Below are 20,145 nucleotides of genomic sequence, written 5' to 3' on the forward strand. Positions count from 1 at the left end.
ATGATCTCTAGGGTCCCTTCCAACCCAAACCAGTCTACTATGATTTTGATATAAATGAGGAAAAGCCCCAGTACTGGTAACACCCCGAACACAGCAGAGAGGGGAAAAGCCCTTGGGGGCACTTAAAAACCATCATGCCTTAGCTTTTTGATCTTCTCACTGAGTTCTACTCGGTAGGTCTTGTTCAGCCTGAACGCTTCCAGCTGAACTCAAAGACAACAGCCTCGAGCCGAAATTAGGCTGCCAGCAAGGGCTGTGCTCAGCCACCTCCCACTCTGTAAGGGCACAGCCCTCCTCTGGGCACCCAATCACCCTGCCAGGTACTGCCCCGCTTCCTTTCCAGTCCAACCGGTGTGCAGACCGGTTCTGCTGTGGGGTGAGTGAAGCCAGCACCTGGAACCTGCTCATCCCTTCCCCAGCAGCCAATTGCGGAGCTCTCCTGCTTTTTTTTTTTTTTTTTTTTTGGTGGGGGGGAGGGAGGATCTTCCTCCCTTATAAATAGAAGTGGGTGAAAGGGGCTTGGCTGTGCGAGGTCTTGTTGAGGTGGAGGTGCTGTGGGACGTGGCTGGGGGCATAGGAAGGGCTGTGAGGAGTAGAGGGGAGGTAATGAAGAAGGGGGGGAAGGCTGCCCAGCCTGATCCCCAAATGGATGCACAGGGTGGGCCTGGGGAGAGCAGTGGATGAGAGCTGGATGCAGGAATGTGGGGCCTGGGGGAAAAGCAGTGGGTGCCTTCACTGCCCTGGGGCAATGTGGGTGAGAACGGGGCGGGAACTCAGTGCCTGTTTTCTGGGGATGGCTGCAAATTGATGCTTGGCTGAATGTGAGAAGAGGGAGAGCTCTGCACCCCCCTGACTGCATGTGGAGGGTCAGAGCTGTGCCTCGAAGTCCCTGCAGGAGCCTTGCCCAGGGGTGTAAGGTCACAGGGAGCCTTCCTGCAGTCCCTGGGTGCAGGATGGTGCTGTGGGGGTGCAGGCAGAGCTGGGGTGAGCTGCATGAGCCTTGTTCTTTCTCTGTTCTGCTGTGGGTGCTGGGCTTTGGTCTGGGCACAAGGACTGGGAATGAGCCCATACAGGGGGAGGATTTGTCCTCGAGGCCTGGCTCCCTGCCCCAGACCTGCAGAGGTACCAGCTCAGGTGGCCATGCTCATGATGAGATGGGTATCATGCCCTGCAGAGGGCAGGGGATGGTTTTTCTCCTCTTTCTCCTTGGATGGGGGAGTGCTGTGGATGAGACTGAAGTGGGTCTAGAGTAAAAACGTGAAATAAGGAGGTACATGGGATAAGGATGGCAGATGCTGGTGGTTCTGATGTGCTGGGGAGCAGGGCAGTCTTCCCTTTTGAGGAGTGTTCCTTTGCTCTCAGACAGGCTACAGCTGGGGGGGTGTGAGCATTAATACCTTACAGAGCTCCCACCACTTCCAGTCTCTCACAAAGAGCTGTGGAGAACTGGCTTGGCAGCAGTCAGAGCTCTGCAGGTGATGAACTTCCCTGGGATGTGAGCTCTGGGCTCACAGGGCTGTCCTGGTGCTCAATCTGTGCTGCCTGACATGAAGCCAGTGCCTGGATAGTCAGGGCAGACTCCTTGACTGACTTGTGCCCAGCTGTTTCCAGGGATCCAAACTGCTGCTGGTGCCTTTGGCAGTAGAAGCATCTGTTTAGCTGTCTCTTGATCAACATAATATGCAGATTTTTTGGATTAAACTGGAGGAGGCCTGTGAATAATCATCATATGCCCTTGAAGGCAGAGGACTAAAGCTCAGTCTTTTACCTGTGCTAAATCTAGTTTTGATGACCACTTAATATCTGTACGTGGATCTAAGACATTAAATTAATGTTCCCTAACATGTTTTCCTCTTGAGCCCTTCCAAAAGGGATTTAGTTTGTGCTGCAGCATAGGAATGGCTGGCATGAGGTGGGAATGGCTCTTCTGGTGGGGAACCCTAGGATTGCTGTTGATTTTCTCATCAAACTGTCTCAGAGCTGTGCCAGGTGCCTCAGAGCCCTATACTGAGTGCTGTGGAGCTTGAAGCTGAGCCTCTGATCAGTGCTGGCCTCTGAGATTAGTTTGCAGGGAGAACTGGTGCTGTGGGATGAAAGCCAAGCTGAGCTTTCCTTGTACACCCACAGCCAGCAGAAGTCCTCAGAAGAAATGCAAATGACAGGGGCTTCATGCCAGAAATAACTTCTTATGTATTGGTGTGACTTCCTGGAAGGAGCTGTAGGATGGTGCTGCTTCATCTCCCCCTCACCCAGAGCCTTCTGCTCCCAGATGCTGTTAGCAGAGTGTAGGAATGCTCCCCAACTGGTTCCATGCCATTGCAGTCAGTGGGGCAAGCAATGGGTAAAGCAAGGGGTGGGGACGTTCTAATTGCCCCAGGAAAAAAGGACTTGGGGGGATTCCCCAGGCCAAATTCCTACTTGTAGCGTGAAAACTGCTGTTGGAGTATGTTGTTCAGGGCTGTGTTGGATTAAATTATACATATTTGCTAGGATGGAAACTCCTCCACCATCCTGGTCCTATTTATCTTCATAGACTTTGTCACAGGAACTTAAGGAGGAAAATTAAGATAATGTTTTGTGTATTTCTGAGTTGCAGCTTCCCTTCAAATCTAGGGCAGAGTGTGACAAGGACCTGCTAATCCCTCTGCAGCTGCTGAAGATGCCAGAGGGCCCATCAGTGAGGAAGTTCCAGCTGCTGACCTCCCCTTTTGTGGGTCAAGTGGTGGCCAAGGTGGGGGGAAGCAGCCGGAAGCTCAATGTGAATGACCTGAATGCCCTGAGGCTCCAGGACTCCCAGGTGAGTTGAATTTACAGATCCATGACAAGTCTAAGGGCAGAAATCACCATTGTCCCACACCTGGGTGACAGAAGGTGCAGAACCTGTGAATGTTTCCCTGAGGGTTTCACCTGGCTAAGTTGAGATGTCTGCTCTGTGGGTACTTGTCAGAAGTCACACTGGGTTGGTCCTGCTGGGGCTTCACTGGCCTGACACCCTCAGATGATGATTTGGACCTGACTGGCCAAACCCTGGTGCAGCCTCACCTCTGATTAAAGGTAGGGAGCAAAATTAAAAGCACAAAGTGCACCCAACACAAAGTGGGAAGATGAATCAGAAGCAATGATGACAAATTTCAAACCCCTGAGTGTCTGTCCTGGTGGGCCTAATGGGAGCCTCTAGGAGGGGTTCAGAATTGAGTGGCATCTGAACACCTTGTGCTTCAGGCAGGCAAAGAAAGGAATCTGCAAGGATGGCCCCAGCTCTGATGGGAATGGCTTGGATACTGATGAATCCCATGTTCAGGGTGGGCTGATGTGCCCTCTAATAAAGGTTGTAGAAAATAAATCACTTGTATAGAAGCAGGCAGAGATTTTATCCCTGGAAGTGTTAAAAATCAGGTTGGATGAGGGCTGAGCAACTTGGTCTAGTGGAGGTTGTCCCTGCCCGTGGCTGGGGGCTTGGAATGAGATGAGCTTTAAGGTCCATTCAAACCCAGGTCTTTCTAGAATGTTATGATCCTTTATGGATCGTCAGCACATCCCACCTCTTTTCTCAGGTTCATGGGAAGAACTTGTACCTGGCATTTGTGGCAGCCGAAGGTCCTGTTGGACCAACTGCAGAAGAGACAGCGCTGCAAAGAGAGGCTGCTTGTGGGGCACACTGTCCTCCCCAGGGACAGCAAGGACAGGATGGTGCTCCACATCCCCATTCCCAGGATGAGGAGCTGCAGGAAGCCCAGCACTCAAGATCTGAAGCCCCAGAGGCAGCAGAGGGTCGGGGTAATTGGCTGCGCATCCACTTTGGCATGTTCGGCAGCATCCGGGCAAACGAGTTCTCGAGGGCAAGCAGAGCCAATAAAAGGGGGGACTGGAAGGATCCTGTGCCCAAGTATTTTCTCTTCTCTTTTCTCTCTTAGCAAATCTGTGTGGGAATGCTCTTAGCCTTGATTTTCTCTGATAACTTTTAAGGTATAAATGAATGTAGGGTGTGTTCAACCAGAGAATCCACAGTGGAATTGTAGGATGCAGTTGTCTGTGGATTTTAGTACCAGCTCTGCTAAGATTTTTGTCTTGAAGAGAGAAGTTTTAGGATGCCAGGCTGAATCATGCCCTAAAAATGCCAGTTTCTCCCAATTACGTGTTTTTTTAAAAAGACTTGGATAAATAGCAAATGTCTCATACACCTGGAATCATGGGCTGGAGTGATGCTGTTGAAGGCAGCAGTGAATTGAAAACATGGCTATGGTTTGCATCCTATATGCCACTGGAATTGTACAGAGCAAGGGGAAACAGCTTCCCAGAGAAACTGTGGCTGCCTCATCCCTGGAAGTGTCCAAGGCCAGGCTGGACCTGGCTTGAAGCAACCTGGGGTGGGGGAAAGTGTCCCTGCCCATGGCAGAGGGTGGCCCAAGATGATCTTTGGGTTCTCTTCCAACCCAAAGATATTCTATAGTTCTATGATTTTTTTGAAGGATGATTTTTTTTCTATACAAGTATTTTTAGACAGTTTTTTGTGCTACTTTTAACATCCATTTCTCTGATTTGTGGACTGTCCTGCTGAAGGCTTTGTCAACCACAGTCACAGGGCAGCAGAAGGAAAAACTTTCCACCCGCTGTGTGGGTTCACCACCAAGCTTCATGGCTGCAGTTGTTAAAGATGCCACCTTGCCTTGAGACAGTGGCGAGCTGCAGAGTATAACAAGTAGTTCAGAGATGTTTCTGATGAGAGACTCCAACTTCCCTGCTTCTCCCAGGCTGGTTCTGCACTTTGAGAGTGGAGGCTTCCTTGTTTTCTACAACTGCCGGATGCTCTGGTGCTCCTCTCCGAGGGCTGATCCTGCTTCTGACATCCTGTCTGTGGAATTCCACCGTGGCCGGGCGCTGCGTGCCCTCTGTGCACCCGATCCCATCTGCTACACCCTCCAAGATCAAAGATATTTTTCAGGGCTGGGTGAGTTCCAGGCAATAGGGGCAGAAGGAGAAATGGGGGAAGGTGGGTGGGATGTCTACAGATGCGGAAGTGCATGTCTGGGCAGCTTTCTCTTTAGTTTAAGAGCTTCTGGTTGATCCAGCTGAGGGCATGTGGTCATCTTCAAGGTGTGTAACAATGGTAGAGGGAAGAGAACCTCTTCCAGTCCAATCTCAGCTCTAAGTCCACTCTTTGGATGCCACCTCTGGTACAGGGAATGGTGTTGCTGGCTGTGATCCTTAAGGCAGAAATCACAGGACAGAACAAGCTACCTGCATTACCTTGATTAGAAATATCCTTGCTGTCTCCTTGTTTCTGACCCCTTCCAGGGAACATCATTAAGAACGAGATCTTGTACCTGGCCAGGATCCACCCGTTAACACCAGGCTCCCTCTTGGCTCTCTCAGATCTGGAGCGTCTGCTGGACTGCGCCGTTCAGTTCAGCTCTGAGTGGCTGCACAACAAACTGCGTGGCCAAGGGCTGCACCCCCAGGTGTACCAGAAGGAGCAGTGTCCCCTGGGCCATGCCGTCATGAAGGGCACTTTTGGACCCTCGGGTGGCTTCAAGAGACTTACTTGGTGGTGCCCTCAGTGCCAGCCTGCGGTGCTGCCAGGGGATGGAGACCCTTCCCCAGTCACCGAGTGATCTGTCCTGCAGGGTGCTGGGTGGTCTCTGATCCATGCTCTTCGTTGTCCTAGAAGGTCTCTGTGGTTTCTTTTAGGCTGTTGAGTTTGGTCCTTAGGGAGCTGGCAGAGTTAAGTGCTCAGTGGAGGTCCCAGGTCCCCTGAGTGGCTGCAGAAAGGAAAAAGTGGCTGTTCATGGTTTGGTTTTTTTTTTTGTTTTTTTTTGGTTTTTTTTTGGTTTTTTTTTCTGGTTACAATGGCACAACAGTGTAAAGAGTTTGACCAGGTTTGAGGTGCATTGGTCACCCTGTTCAGGTGGCAGTGGATGGGAAGTGTAAATGGTTGAGCAGGGGATTGCTGTGGTCTGAAGTCACCCTGTCCCCTGACCCTGCAGGAGTCAGCAAAACAGAGGATATCCCTCTGCCTAAACAGCTTGACTAATTTGGAATTAAATAATCCTGCCTCTGTCTGGAGCTGAATGCCTGTGTGCTGGGCTGTGATTGGGTGTGGTTAAATGTGAGGGGCTGTTCCCTGTGTCAGATCTGACAGGAACAGCTCCCTCCTTCCATGTCAACATGTACAAAATATACATCAGCAGTGCTTGGTGGAGCTCATCTCTGCACCCACAGGTTTCAGCTTTGTGGCAAACTGCCAATTCCAGGTCTTGCTGTAAAATTAAACAAAAATACAGTGTGTGACAGTGTGCATAAAACTCAGGATCTCCAAGGAAACCTGAAAGCAGGAAGGTTTGGAAATAGAGCTGTGTCTCTATTTCACTAGGTGGGAACTGCTGCTGTCCTCCCTCCCTGGATTTGAGTTAATTTTAATAATAAGTTGTTGACTTGAGCAAAAAAATAAAAGCTGGAATTAGAATCAGGGATGTTCATCTCAAGTATGTCCTTTCTGTTAGTTTCTTGGTTAAAAACTGGGCTGTATATGAAAGTTCCAGCTGACTGGAATTGGTTAACAGCTACCTCTTTGGTGCTGCCAGTTGAGGGTGGTAGCAGTGACTTTCCTTAATGGGAACTGGATTTAAAGATGGATTGCAAATCAGCTGGGAATGCTGGAGGTAAACACCTCTGTTGTAGGCAGCTGCTTCCTAGGTAAGACTTGCACAGCCTCTCCCCTGTGAACTGCAACACCTTTGAGTGGTTACACTTTATGGGATTGCTGAATAAACCAATTTAATGGGGTTATGGAGCCAAAGAAGGTAGTTTATGTCCCTTCTGCAGAGTGTTGGCCAAGTGCCCATCCAAAACAAAGAATCATAGAATATCCTGAGTTGGAAGGGAACCACAATGATGATCAAAGCCCAACTTCTGGAAGAAAACCACTCACAATAAAGAACGCCAAAAGCTGAATCTTGCACTTTGAAGGATGAGGATGGAGCTGGGTATGTGTTGAGTTGTCAGCACAGGAAGGATGTGGACTGTTGAAGCAAGTCCAGAGGAGGTCATGGAGGTGCTCTAAGGGCTGGGGCCCCTCTGCTATGGGAGACAGGCTCAGAGCTGGGGGTGCCCAGCTTGGAGAAGGCTCCAGGGAGACCTCAGAGCCCCTTTCAGTGCCTGAAGAGGCTCAAGAGGGATGGAGAGGGACTTTGGACACGGGGGAACGGCTTCCTACTGCCACAGCACGGGGTTAAATGGGATACTGGCCAGGAATTCTTCCCTGTGAGGGGGAGGTGGGAGCCAGGATGAAATCCCAGAGAAGCTGTGGCTTCTCCATCCCCGGAAGTGTCCAAGGCCAGGTTGGACGGGGCTTGGAGCAGCCTGCGATAGTGGAAGGTGTCCCTGCCATGGCCGGGGGTTGGAGCTGGAAGGTCTTCGAGCTCCCTTCCCACGCCAAGCCTCCCGTTCCTCCATGGCGGCTCCGCTCCGCTCACGCGAGGGAGTTGGGGGCCGCCGACTCCTTCCCGCTCCGCCTGTGCCGACGCACACCTCCGCCAATCAGCGCCCGCCGCCGGCCGTCACACCAGCCGCGCCGCCTCCCTATTGGCTGACGCTGCCCTGGTGCGAGCGCGCTTTCGCCAATCGGCGCCGCGCCCGCCCCACCGAGCGATGTGCGGGGCGCTGTGATTGGCTGCGGGGCGGGGCTGGAGCGGCCCCGCCCGTGCCCGGTTAAGCGGCGGGTGGGGGGGGGGGGGGGGCGGGAGCGCGCGGCGGCGGCGCTGGGGTCTGAGCGCGGCCCCCATGGAGCTGCTGCGGAAATGGCTGGGCCACCCCGAGGACATCTACAACCTGCTGCGCTTCAAGATGGGCGGCTACCGCGCCGTCATGCCGCGGATGGACACGGTGAGCGGCGAGGGATGCGCGGGCGGCGGGATGCGCTTCGCTGTCACCGGGGCGCGGTGCTCCCGGTGGGGAGCGGGGCACGGGGAGAGGAGGAGGAGGTGGAGGGCACTGTCATGTCCGGGAGCGGACACGGTGTTGCCACGGGTGACCATCCTATATCCAGCGTGTATAGGACCTGCCCGGCTTTGTGCGCCTTGTGTGCGCCTCGGTGCTTCCCGGTTGCACCGGCTCCGGGCATCCTATCGCATTGCTCGTACCCGTGTGTGCATTCCACCGGTTCCGGACATTCCACCGGTTCCGGGCATCCTGTAGATTGGTGCATCCCACCGGCTCCAAGCATCCCTGCATTGCTCGGTGCCGGTACCCTGCGAGCTTCCCACTGGCTCCGGGCATCCCTTGTATTGCTCCGTACCGGTACCAGTGCCGGACATCGCAGAGCGCCGGTGCTACCCGAGCATCCCGCGGCTCCGGGCATCCCTTGCATTTCTCGGTGCCGGTATCCTGCCAGCATCCTACTGACTCAGAGCATCTCAGGCTTCCCATGCATTGCTCGGTGCCCGTACCCACATGCATCCCACCGGCTCCGAGCATCCCTTGCATTGCTCGGTGCCGGTACCTCCTCTGCGCGCATCCCGGCGGCTCCGGACACCGCACGGCCCCGGCGCTGTCCGTACATGGCAGCGTCTCCCGCAGAGCCGGGACGGGGCGGGTTAAGGGGCGGGTTGCGGGCCGGGGGCGGAGCGGCCGCAGCCCCCCGCCGCCGCCGCGCCCCCATGGCGGCCGGCTCCCGGGCCGTGTCCGTGCTGCGGCGGACACTGACCCTGTCCCCGCCGCGGAAGCCCCCGCGGGCAGCGGGCCGGCGGCGGGGACAGCAGCAGCGCTGCGGAGCCCCCGCGGCGCCCCCGGCCCCGCCGCCCGCCGCCCCCCGCCTCCAACCCGCGGCCCCCGCCCCGCTCTGCCCGCAGGACTCGCTGGGATGTGGCCTCCGCACCTGCTACCGGTACCTCAACCAGACCAGCCGCAGCTTCGCCGCCGTCATCCAGGCTCTGGATGGAGAGCTGCGGTGAGCGGGGGGACACCGGGGGGCCGGGGAGGGGGTGCGGTGACCCCTGGCACTGGGGATCTTTGCGGGTGGTAGGTAGGGTGGCACCCCAACACTGGGGATCCTCGGGAGGGGGTGGGCGCAGCTTTCCCCCAACACCGGGAATCCCCTGGAGATGCTGGGGGTAATTCTCCTCCCTGGGAGCTGGTGGGTACCATGCCACCCTGATACTGGGGATCCTGGGGAACTTAGTGGGTGCAGTGGCCCCCCATTTTCAGGTCTCCCCAGGAGTTGGTGGGTGTGATGCCCCCCCCACACCAGAGCTGGGCCCATGCAGTACCCCCAAACTCCATTTTTCTCTAGTGGAGCTGCTGGGACACGCTCCCTCTCCCATCAGGAGCTGACTGGACTCGCTCAGCTCAGCCCCACCCCGTGCAGCAGACGTGGGGCTTTTCACGTCCCAGCTGGCTGTACCACATCCACCCTCCACACCACATCCCTCCCCAAACTGGGTCTCTGGGCTGAGCCTCCTGGCCAGCAGACTGTTAAACGCAGGGCTTGGCAGTGTGCCGTGTGTGACACCCTGGGAATGTGTCCTGGCAGTGCCAAGGCTGGCGCTGGACAAAGGCTGGAGGGACAAAGTGAGGAAAAACCTGGGACTGACCAAGGGTTTGGGCCTTACCTGGGAGGTGCTTTTGGAAGCAGCCGCCTCAAAACCTGTGCAGTTGTCACAGGGGGTTTGTTGCACATTCATTTTCTGCTGTGCAAATTTTGCTGCCCTGTGCAGAAAAGCTTCAGATGGGAATAGTAACAGAGGATGTAAAGCTCAGCTGGCCAGGGGGCCTCATGCCATGTAATGATTCTCCAAATAATTCCTTATATTCATTTGACAATTACTGATTTCAGTTTTTAAATCCCCAGTTAATCCCAAGATGGGTTGATGATCAAATTTAGGGGTTCTGGAAGTTTTTCCAGACACATCTAATGGCTCTGATCTGAGCAGTTGCAGGCACCACCCCGAACACTGGGTGGTCTGTGGGGTTTCTGAGCCCTGGTTTGGCATTCTGGATGGTGCCCCATAGCTGTGTCCAGTGATTATGAAATGGTGTTTGCAGCCTGGTTGACAGGAAAGGCAGAGAAGTTCAGTGGTTTGGCTGGAATTGCGTGGAAAATTACAAGTAGGGCCAAGAATTAAGCTTTTTATTTTCCATGCTTTTTCTGTGCAGGAATTAAGAAAAAAAATTAAGAAAACACTATGAAACCTGTTAGCAATGTGTGTGCCCTGTGCTTGCCTCAAACTTCCTGCAGTTTTCTTTGTCTGTCTTTTTTGTCCTTTAATCCTTGCCCTGCAGCCTGCTGGGATCAGGATCACCCTTCAGGGCACAGAAACTTCTGCCTGGCATCCTAAAAATGTTCTTGCCTGATCTCTGCAACCCACGGTTGGGGATGGTGCTTGGATTACAGCTGGCTCAGTAGTGGATCAGGAGATACTCATTTTCAAAGCCCAGGAGTTCCACTGGAGAATTTAGGGACAAACAGGGAAAATACAAAATAGGGAGGATAGAGAAGTAGGTAGACCCACAGCCTTACAGATGGAATTAATTTTGCTGGATCAAAAAAAGTGCTTGCATTGATGTTGACCCCATCAGGGACTTCAGCTGAGCCCCAATGGTTGCAGACAGACATCCCAGAAGGGCTGCTGGAAAATGGGGAACTTTTGGAGGAGTGCTTGGAGCAGTGCTTCTCTGGCCAGACAGCATATTGATAGTTGAGCTGAAATGTCTGGTTCCTCCTTTCTGTTTTGTTTTTTTTTTTTTTTTTTTTTTTTGGCCCCATAAACCACCTGTTTTGCTGGCCAGAGCCCTGTCCAGCTCATTGCTCCATGGTTAGGGCGTTTTCTGGGAAGGTGGGAGGCTCAAAACTGCAGTTTCATCCACGACTGAGCCAACAGCATCATAACTGCTGGTGGTGGAAAATGATCCAAGCTCATAGCTCCTCTCCTGGTGATGGAGAGGAGAGGGATGCTCCTGCCTCTCTGCTGCCAGTTCCATGGTCTCTGGAACTCTTCAGGATCTGTTCCTGAGGGTTCAGCACAGGCTGTATGTCCTGGCAAGGAGAAAGGAGACCTCATCACGTGGGCAGGAGGGAGCTGCACCCAGGACAGGGCTGGAGCTTGAGCTCTGGAAGATCCACACTTGTTCTTTGCAAATGTCTGCTTCCATTTGTGCCACAGGTCTAAATTCAGTATGTGATGGAAGTTAGGGAGGCAGGTAAGGTCTGGATGCAGAATTGGGGTTAAATAAGTGTTTTAACTCTGCTGGGTTCTGGAATTACTGCTGGCTCTTCCCTGGGCATGATGCCCATGTGAGAGGTGCATCTGGGATGGCATTTCCAGGTTCTGCTGTGCCTTTCTTGGTAGCTCCTGGAAGCGGGTTGGTGCCTTGGGCACTTGCATCCTGTTGGATGAACATTTGCAGCCCGGCTGGAATGGAAAAACTCAGTCATGTGCAGGGGAACAGGAGCACGAGAGAGCTGCTCATGTGGTTTGACAGAGGTGTTAAATACCCTTATAAGTGAGGAAAAAAAGCCAAATTTAACAGTATTGGCTCTAAGAGCAAGTCAGTTTTCCCTGGATGCTTAATCACCGCTTGCACATTGTCATTCCAGGAGTAGGGCACTGTCACCTGGTAATGAGCATTTAAGCAGACCAAGCTACTTTCCATTTGTTAAACAATTAATAAATGCCTCATCTCCTTGGCATATATCCCTGTGCTCATGGAGATCTGGGGATTATTTTTATATAAATCCTGGAGTTGCAAACAGCATTTCTTGCCATCAGGACTTGGTTTTGGTTTGGTGTTTTTTTTTGTTTTGTTTTGTTTTTTGTTTTTTTTTTTTTTTTTTTTTTTTTCCTCTTCAGCTGCAGAAATGTGGAGGCAGGGATAGGGAAGGAAGCAGGGATGGGGAGGGCAGGGGTGGTGGGAGCAGGAGGGGAGGTGGCTCTCCAGCAGCTTCCTGTTGGGATGCTGGGACACATGGGCTGCTCCCAGTGTCTTGTTCCTGGAGATATAAAATACAGGGTGATTTTGGCTCTTTCTGCCAGTCCTAATGTTCCTGTTGCACAGTGTGACCCCTTTATTCCTCCCCAACAGGGTAAAAGGTGCAGAGGAGGGGGAGTGATGGGGAGAACACACCTGTTTTTCCCCCCCTTCCCTGTTTGACATTTGCTTTTCCCAATAAGCTGACCTCGGGCTCTGTCCTCTGGGTCCAGGTGAGCACTGGCTTTGCTTGCAAGGTTGGATCTTCCCTGCTCAGGGAGCTCACAGGCCTCACCATTCCCTGATACACATCTTAGAAACCCCAAAATCATGCTGTAGTTCTCATGAGGGAAAATCCTGGATTTCCTAACCTGGCTGGTGTCTTCCAAAGGCACCTGGCAGTGCCAGTGTGTGACATGCTGAGCTCAGAGTGCCTCTTCTGAAGGCTCTGTGGTTGATCCCAGCTGCTTGTCCTGCCTCCTAGGCACTCCCAAGTAAGGGATTTCTGTTTTTTCTCCCCTCCCAGACATGCAGTCTGTATATTCTACCTAGTTCTCCGTGCCCTGGACACTGTAGAGGATGACATGAGCATCCCCTTGGATGTCAAGGTCCCGATGCTGCACGAGTTCCACTCCCATCTCTACCAGCCAGACTGGAAGTACACAGAGAGCAAGGAGAAGGACCGGCAGGTGCTGGAAGACTTCCCAACGGTAAGGCAGCCTCCTCCTTGCTCCTTGTGGCACTTCTGGGTGCCTGGTTGTCTCCACGTGGTGCCTGATGAGCTTGTTCAGTGCCACAGGTCTTCCCAAGGGCTCCATCACCTGCCTGTGGGGCTGGGTGCCAAGCTGGGGTGAGAAATTCAAACATTGTGCAACGCTGTGAGGCAGAGGGGATCTGGCTGTGGAAAAGTGCCAGCCCTGGAAAGTGGCTTTTTGCCTCCTCTGCTGGAAGAGCAGATGACCATTGACTTGTGGGGAGAGATTTGGGGCTGGTACCCAACATGGTGAATTGCCTGTGTGCACAGTGGGAGGTGTCCCTGCCCCCAGGTAGGGCAGAGGGTAGAATGAAATGAGCTTTAAGGTCCCTTCTCACCCAAACCATTCCATAATTCCGTGATAAAAGACAAAAAGCACCCTCACTGTTATTAGTAATGATATTGTGTTGATTTTTTTATTATTGAGTTGTTTTTTAGGGTTTTTTTCTTTGCTCTGTTTAAGAAAAAATATAATAGTTCTGGTGAGGAGCATCTCATTTTCAGAGGATGTTCTGTTTTGTTCAAGTTTTTATCATTTTTAATTTATTCTGTCCTTTTCAGGCTTTCCCTAGCAGTGGGAATGGGGTAGTTGTTTGGAGAACTGAGGTGTGTTATGAGTTTTGATGCTCAGGTTTGGGGTGACCGTGGCTGTGGCCTGTCAGAGGGTGGAGTGCTGTAGGGGATGTCTGTGTTGGGATTCTGGGTATGTAGGGATGCAGTAGATGTGTCAGTGGCTTGGCTTTAGAGGAGCTTTTGAGAAGGTGTTTGTGGCACTTTGCTGTTCTCTCTTGGTGCATATGTTATTTATTTGAGGCAATCTGTGCTCAGGTATGATTTTAATAATCACAAAATTGTAGAACCATGGAATGGTTGGGTTGGGTGGGACCGTAAAAGCTCATCCCATTCCATCCCCTGCCATGGCAGGGACACCTTCCACTAGACCAGGTTGCTTCAAGCCCTATCCTGACCCTGAATTTTCTGGTGGGGATTCACAACTTCTCTGGGCATCCTCTGCCAGTGCCTCACCACCCTTATAGTAAAAAAAAAAAAACTTATAATAATATTTCCTAGAGGTGCATTTGCAGGCTGTGCTCCTCTGTGTAGGGGACTGAAGCCACAGAGACAGAAGCAGAGTGGATACATTTATTTTACAGAAAAACCCTTATTGCACACAAACCCTGGGCTGGCTGCTGTCACCCACTGATGGAGAATAAAGCTTAGCACAGTGAAACATGATGCTCCACAGTTTTGGGAAAAGGAGGATGCACTTTTTAATTTTTTTTTTCAGTGTGAGACTGATGGAGACACTGCGGGTGGCCCTGCCCATAGCAGGGGGTTTGGAACTAGAAGATCTTCAAGGTCATTTCCAACCCAGCCCATTCTATGTTTCTATAATCACTGGACATGCAGTAGCAGGATTTCACACTTCCCTCAGTACTTGATGCCTTTCCAGTTGTGCCAAATGAGCCCTATGAAGCTAGAGCTGGTGAGGGCTGGGGAGAACAGAGCACTAGAAACATCCCATGGGCCTTTTCCCGAGGCTGGTGTGATGGAATGCTCTCAAATTACAGAGGAAAACAGCTCTGTGTACCAAGTGCAGTCAGTTTTGTCCTGCAGCTCCCAGATGATACCAGTCCAAGGCCACAGAGCCTTCCCAAAGATTTTGCTGTGTCTGTTTTCCTGCCAGAGACCATCCTGTTTAGACTGGGAACAGGCTAAGCCTGAGCTCCAAGGACCTTGAAACAGCTCAGGTTGAGGGAGTTGTCCCAGATCTCCAGCCAGGGCAGGATTAGAGCCTGGTAAACAGTATTTTTCTGATTTGTTAATAAATGTTGAGCTGTACTGCTTTTTTTTTTTTTTCTTCTTGCTGAGCACTCTCTTTCTGTTTTTACCACACTGCAGATCTCCATGGAGTTCAGAAACCTGTCCAAGGTCTACCAGGATGTGATTTCGGATATTTGTCACAAGATGGGTGTTGGGATGGCAGAGTTCTTGGAGAAAAAGGTGGATTCTCAGCGTGAGTGGGATGAGGTGAGTCAGCCCAGACAGAGGAATGGACTGGGCATGAGTAGAGTCACAGAGTTTAGGCTGGAAAAGCCCTCTGAGATCATCAAGTCCAACCATTCCACCAGCACTGCCAAGGCCACCACAGAACCATGTCCCCAAGTGCCACATCCACAGGTTTTTTTGAACGCTTCCAGGTAGGGTCTATCTTGTCTCTATGGAAGGAGGAGACAGAGCATGCCTCTTGGGAAAAAGTGTTTGTTTTCATGGGAAAGCTGAGATCCCAGGGAGAGCTTGCATCAAATGAACTGTCAGTTGCTTTTCATAGAACTTGCTGTGGCAAACAGGCAGCTCTTTGTAACTGCTCCTTTTATTTTGTTTTCTTTCCCCCCTTTCTCAACTTGGCACCTCCTTGGCAGTATTGTCACTACGTTGCTGGGCTGGTGGGGATTGGCCTTTCCCGTCTCTTCTCTGCATCGGAGCTGGAAGATTCCATCGTGGGGCAGGACACAGATCTGGCAAACTCCATGGGCCTCTTCCTACAGAAAACCAACATCATCCGTGACTATCTGGAGGACCAGCTGGAGGGAAGGGAATTCTGGCCCAGAGAGGTGAGGAAAAACCTCATAAAATTGCTACTGTTGGCTGTACATCTTGGTAATGACAGTTCTGATGACAGCTGGCTGACATCTGTGCAGATGTGGGGACAAGGTGATGTCACCACACACTGCCAAGAGCTACTTAGGCAGCTCTTTCCCCTCTCTGCTAGGTTTTCTCTAGGAGTGAGGGAGGAGAAGACTGGCTGAGATCCCAGGAGGGTATCTGGTCTGCTCCCAAAAGCAAGATCAGCTCTGCCTGTGCCTGACATGATGTCCAAAAGTTTTTCTCCCCCTTTTCTCAGCTGTCTCACAGGACATTTTCCTGATGTGTGATTTACCTTTTCCTTGCCCTCCCTAGGAAAGATGTGGAGATGAGTTGCACCCTCCTCCTTTACCGTCTCTTTGTGTACACCAAGGCCACTGTCACGTCTCCACAGCCTGCCCTGCCTGCTTTTCTTTACCCCAGCGATGCTCCAAGGCTGTTGTGTGGGGGTTTTTGGTGGTTCTTGTTGCTCTCCCAGACCTGGTGTCTCTCTGATGACATCAATGCACCCTCCAACTCACAAACACTTATCTTGGTGTTTAGGTTTGGAGCAGATATGCCAAGAAGCTCTCGGACTTTGCCAAGCCAGAGAACATCGACGTGGCCGTGCAGTGCCTCAATGAGCTCATCACCAATGCCCTCCACCACGTCCCCGACGTCCTCACCTACCTGTCCCGCCTCAAAAACCAAAGTGTCTTCAACTTCTGCGCTATCCCCCAGGTGAGCTGAGCTTCCAAGTGGTTCCTCATCCTCTGCAGGCCAGCTGGTGAGGAGCTGGAGGTGGAGGAGGTTCTATGTCGTTGGTTTTTTGCTTATTTCTTGGCTCCTGCCATTTCTGCTGTTGTTGAGATTGTGGCTCCACTCCATGGATGTCACTGTGGACAGGGTGATCCTTTGGCAAGTTCCTTGCAGCTGCAAGTTCCTGTCTCTCCTCAGGTGATGGCCATTGCCACGCTGGCTGCCTGCTACAACAACCAGCAGGTGTTCAGGGGGGTGGTGAAGATCCGCAAGGGCCAGGCCGTCACCCTCATGATGGATGCCACGAACATCCAAGCGGTCAAAGCCATCATGTACCAGTATGTGGAAGAGGTAGGCTCAGCAGTTTCCTCTGAGTCATTTCTGGCTGTTCCTGTCCCTGATCTTGGGGATCTACTCATTCTGTCCTTGGCTCAGTGGTGATGGGGAGTGGTGACCCTGTTGTGTGGTTTTGGCCTGGACCAAACTGTGTTTGATGTGTTCCCTTGAATGACCCTGGGTCTGGGTCTGTGTTGAGAAGTAGGGGCTGGGGCCAGTGGCTGGACCAGCAGTAGTGTCCAGCAGGACCAGGGCAGTGCCCATCCCCTTGACCCAGTTCTGGGGTCAGTTCTGGGCCACGCACAACATGAAGGACATTGAAGGGCTGGAGCATGTCCAGAGAAGGAAATGTAGCTGGGGAAGGGTCTGGAGCACCAGGAGTGGCTGAGGGAGCTGGGGAGGGGCTCAGCCTGGAGAAAAGGTGTCTCAGGGGGGACCTTATAACTTCCTCCTTACTTCAGGGTCCTGTGGAGATTAAAAGTTCACGTGGAGAGTCAACTGGTGGGTGGTTTCATGGGAAAAAATCACCCCCCTCCTCAAAAGCCAATTCCATTGAGGGCTGTTAAATAAAAAGGCTTCATTTCTGCAGCAGGAAGACCCCAAACCATGGGTTATTAGAGCTGCTCTTGTGAACTGGCCGATCCCATGGCAAGGGACAGTGACACTGCAGGGCTTTAACCCAGGAGAGGGTCTCTGCTTGTGCCCACCTTGCTCACACTCCTGCAGAGAAGTATCTCAGAGGCCATGAGAAGAAAACCCCAAACACCCCACCGAATCAGGTGATGAGGTGGCTGTTTACAGGCAGGAATGTTCCCACTATAGAGTGAGTGAGGATTGCAGGGTGAGAACCCCTGATCCCAGTAACACCACTGGTCCCAGTAACACCACTGGGGCTTGAGGGATCGTGTCCAAGGCCATGTGGTCCATGTCCCATCATGGGGTGCCCTCAGGAGGCAGCCTGGCTTAGTGCACTTCCCAAGGGAGATGGTCCTGGACCCACCCAGTCATCCCTTGCTTTGTGGCACTCCACCACCGAGGACACTCTTGGCCCTTCAAACTTCAGCCTCGTCCCATTTTCCTCCTGAACTTCCTGTGGGAGCCGTAACTCCTCCTCCCTCCTCCTTCAGATCTACCAGAAGATCCCGAGCACGGACCCCTCGTCCAACAAGACGCAGCAGGTGATCGCCTCCATCCGCGCCATGAGCCTGCCCGGCGGCCCCATGGCCTCCCGCCACCACTACTCCCCCATCTACCTGTCCTGTGCCATGCTGCTGGCAGCCCTGAGCTGGCAGTACCTCAGCACCCTCTCCAAGGCCACCGAGGAGTACGTGCAGGCAGGAGACAATTGAAGGGCAGTGGCCGGGTGGGGGGACAAGTGGTGGCAGATGGGCAGTGAGGGCAAGAGGCTCCTCGTCCCCTGCTGTGGGGGTGGCCCAGCACTGGGACGGTGACAAGGATGGGACACTGGGGAGCTGCAGCCCCCGGGGTGACAGTGTGGCACTGCTGGACTCCATCCTCACTGCCCTTGCTGTCTGCTTGGATGGCTGCAAATGCTGACTGGAGTCTTAGTGTTTGGGGTTGAGTATTTTTTCCCCCTTTTGTGTTTACCTGAATATTTTTGGTGGGTTTTTTTTGTTTGTTTGTTTTGTTTATTCCATTAGGATAATTTGAAATATAAGCTCCAGTTGTTTCTTTTCTTCCTTGAGATTTGAGGCATCTTTCCAGCTCAGAGCTGAGCAAAACCCTGAAGGTTTTGCCTCCCTTCCTTAGGCAGCCTCTTCTCCCTCACCTCTGGTGCCTGCTCCATGCTGGAAAGATGCTGCTTCAGCTGGGAGAGGAATGTGCTTCTTTATCCAAGGAAAAAGCTCTGGCCACTTTCTGGCCCTCAGTGATTGACCTCCTGCAGCCTGGAAACAGGCAGAGGCCGTAGTCACATTTCTGTTGTGCTGAAGGATGCTGAAATGATCCCTTTTAATGTTAAATCTATGGGAGGTGAGGTACTCTGTCCACCTGAATGTGCCCCCAGCTGAAAGGCAGCTGTGCAGCTCCCTGCCCTGGGACAGATGGGCCCTGCAGTGACACAGCTCTTGTTTCAGCACTGGGGGGAGGTGGTTAAAATGAGAAGGGAGCTGCCAGCACAACCCTGAGCTCATAACCCCAGGCCTGACTCCACAGCAGGCTCTGGGCTCTGCACTGACTCAGCCCCAGTGGATGGGTGGTCGTGGCAGAGCAAGGCAGGGGAGTGAAAGTTTGCACCTTGCTGTCCCTCATGGGATGCTTTTTTAGGGGGGCATTGGTCACCCTGGAAGGCAGGAATGATCCCTGCCAGGAGCTGGGAACACTGGAGCCACCGAGGGGGCAACCAGGGCAGGTTTCCCTGACCCACTTGGCTCTGGCTTTGGGTCAGACTGATGTGTGAGCTGCAAGAGGCTCCCACTCCTGTCTTCAAACACATCTGGCTGGACTCACAAGAGGAAACAACACTCTGAACAAGGCAAGTCTTGTTCTCCTGGGGTGGATTGTTGTTTTCAAGGTCCCTACCCACCCCCTTCAAATGCTGCTGTGCTGTCGGGAAGGGAAGGAGAGCCCATGTCCTGGTCTAGGACAGAGCTACTAGGTGCAGGGTGGTGGCCTTTGCAAGGCCAAGCCCCTGTGGCCAGGCTGTTACTCAGAAGGAGAACCCTACTCCACAGTTCCTGGTGTAGATTTAAGCTGTTCTAAAGAAACTCATGGTAGCTCTCTTTGTGCAGCTTCCCGTCTTGTTGAAATTAAAAGTTTTCTTTGGGAAAAAAAAAAAAAGTGCTGGATCTTTTTTTTTTTCTTTTTCAGCTGTCATTTCTTTTACACCAGTAATTTCCCCACAAGTTACAAGCCCTCAGCTCATGAAATTCCAGTGGTCCCTTGGTGCCAACTCTGGGTATCAAAGTACAGCCCCATGTGCCAGACCTTGGGGAAGAATTTTAACTAGAGGGACAGCTGAGGGTCCATAAATTCACATTGAAAGGAGTGATGGCACAGCCCTGGGCTGCAGGCACATGCTCCAGGGCCCTGGTGCATCCTCAGGGGTGCTGGGGACAGGTCCTGGCTGCTCTCTGCTCTGGGTGGAAGCACCTTCCTCACCACCAGCACACACCCCACAGGGTGGCTGTCACCAGCAGGGCCACAGGACAGGGCTGGCAGTGACCACACCTGCACAAGGGAGGGGATTCTGCCCCTCTGCCCCCCTCAGGTGAGACCCCACCTGCAGAGCTGCCTCCAGCCCTGGGGCCAACAGCAGGAGGATGTGGAGCTGCTGGAGAGAGTCCAGAGGAGGCCACAGAGCTGCTCCAAGGGCTGGAGCCCCTCTGCTCTGGAGCCAGGCTGGGAGAGCTGGGGAGTGTTCACCTGGAGAAGGATCCAGGGAGACCTCAGAGCCCCTTCCAGGGCCTAAAGGGGCTCAAGGAGAGCTGGAGAGGGACTTGGGACAAGGGATGGAGGGACAGGACACAGGGAATGGTTTCCCACTATCAGAGGGCAGGGATGAATGGGATATTGAAAAGGAATTCTTGGCTGTGAGGGTGGTGAGGCCCTGGCACAGGGTGCCCAGAGAAGCTGTGGCTGCCCCTGGATCCCTGGAAGTGTCCAGGGCCAGGTTGGACAGGGCTTGGAGAAGCCTGGAATAGTGGGAGGTGTCCCCTGCCCATGGCAGAGGGTGGCACTGGTTGGTCTTT

At 52.9% G+C, this 20,145-nt stretch overlaps 2 protein-coding genes across 3 annotated transcripts; both read left to right on the plus strand.

Annotated features, from left to right (window-relative positions):
- The first annotated feature begins 2,608 nt into the window (after window positions 1-2,608).
- NEIL2 (nei like DNA glycosylase 2) lies at window positions 2,609-5,828 on the plus strand. Of its 2 annotated transcripts, none has more exons than XM_068183187.1 (4): window positions 2,609-2,797; window positions 3,555-3,886; window positions 4,752-4,948; window positions 5,296-5,828. In XM_068183187.1, the coding sequence occupies exons 1-4, from the start codon at window positions 2,660-2,662 to the stop codon at window positions 5,610-5,612; spliced, it is 984 nt and encodes a 327-aa protein (XP_068039288.1). In that variant the 5' UTR covers window positions 2,609-2,659; the 3' UTR covers window positions 5,613-5,828. The 2 variants fall into 2 exon arrangements, with proteins under 2 accessions (XP_068039288.1, XP_068039289.1); XM_068183188.1 differs by having other exon boundaries at window positions 3,714-3,886.
- Window positions 5,829-7,704: 1,876 nt separating this feature from the next.
- FDFT1 (farnesyl-diphosphate farnesyltransferase 1) lies at window positions 7,705-19,234 on the plus strand. The gene is made up of 8 exons (XM_068183182.1): window positions 7,705-7,881; window positions 8,847-8,944; window positions 12,488-12,671; window positions 14,618-14,746; window positions 15,139-15,330; window positions 15,905-16,081; window positions 16,298-16,450; window positions 17,563-19,234. Exons 1-8 carry the CDS (start codon window positions 7,780-7,782, stop codon window positions 17,782-17,784), a joined length of 1,257 nt encoding a protein of 418 aa, XP_068039283.1. The 5' UTR covers window positions 7,705-7,779; the 3' UTR covers window positions 17,785-19,234.
- The last annotated feature ends 911 nt before the right edge of the window (window positions 19,235-20,145 follow it).

This window comes from Anomalospiza imberbis, chromosome 3, assembly GCF_031753505.1.
Source record: "Anomalospiza imberbis isolate Cuckoo-Finch-1a 21T00152 chromosome 3, ASM3175350v1, whole genome shotgun sequence".
NCBI classification, from domain to species: Eukaryota; Metazoa; Chordata; class Aves; order Passeriformes; family Viduidae; genus Anomalospiza; species Anomalospiza imberbis.

Excerpts from the sequence above, each read along its gene's own strand:
- NEIL2 (XM_068183187.1), top strand. The coding sequence starts at position 2,660 with ATGCCAGAGGGCCCATCAGTGAGGAAGTTCCAGCTGCTGACCTCCCCT. Across the intron at positions 3,887-4,751 it reads TGGAAGGATCCTGTGCCCAA|GCTGGTTCTGCACTTTGAGA; the intron begins GTATTTTCTCTT and ends TGCTTCTCCCAG. Across the intron at positions 4,949-5,295 it reads AAGATATTTTTCAGGGCTGG|GGAACATCATTAAGAACGAG; the intron begins GTGAGTTCCAGG and ends GACCCCTTCCAG.
- FDFT1 (XM_068183182.1), top strand. The coding sequence starts at position 7,780 with ATGGAGCTGCTGCGGAAATGGCTGGGCCACCCCGAGGACATCTACAAC. Across the intron at positions 14,747-15,138 it reads CTCAGCGTGAGTGGGATGAG|TATTGTCACTACGTTGCTGG; the intron begins GTGAGTCAGCCC and ends CCTCCTTGGCAG. Across the intron at positions 16,082-16,297 it reads ACTTCTGCGCTATCCCCCAG|GTGATGGCCATTGCCACGCT; the intron begins GTGAGCTGAGCT and ends GTCTCTCCTCAG.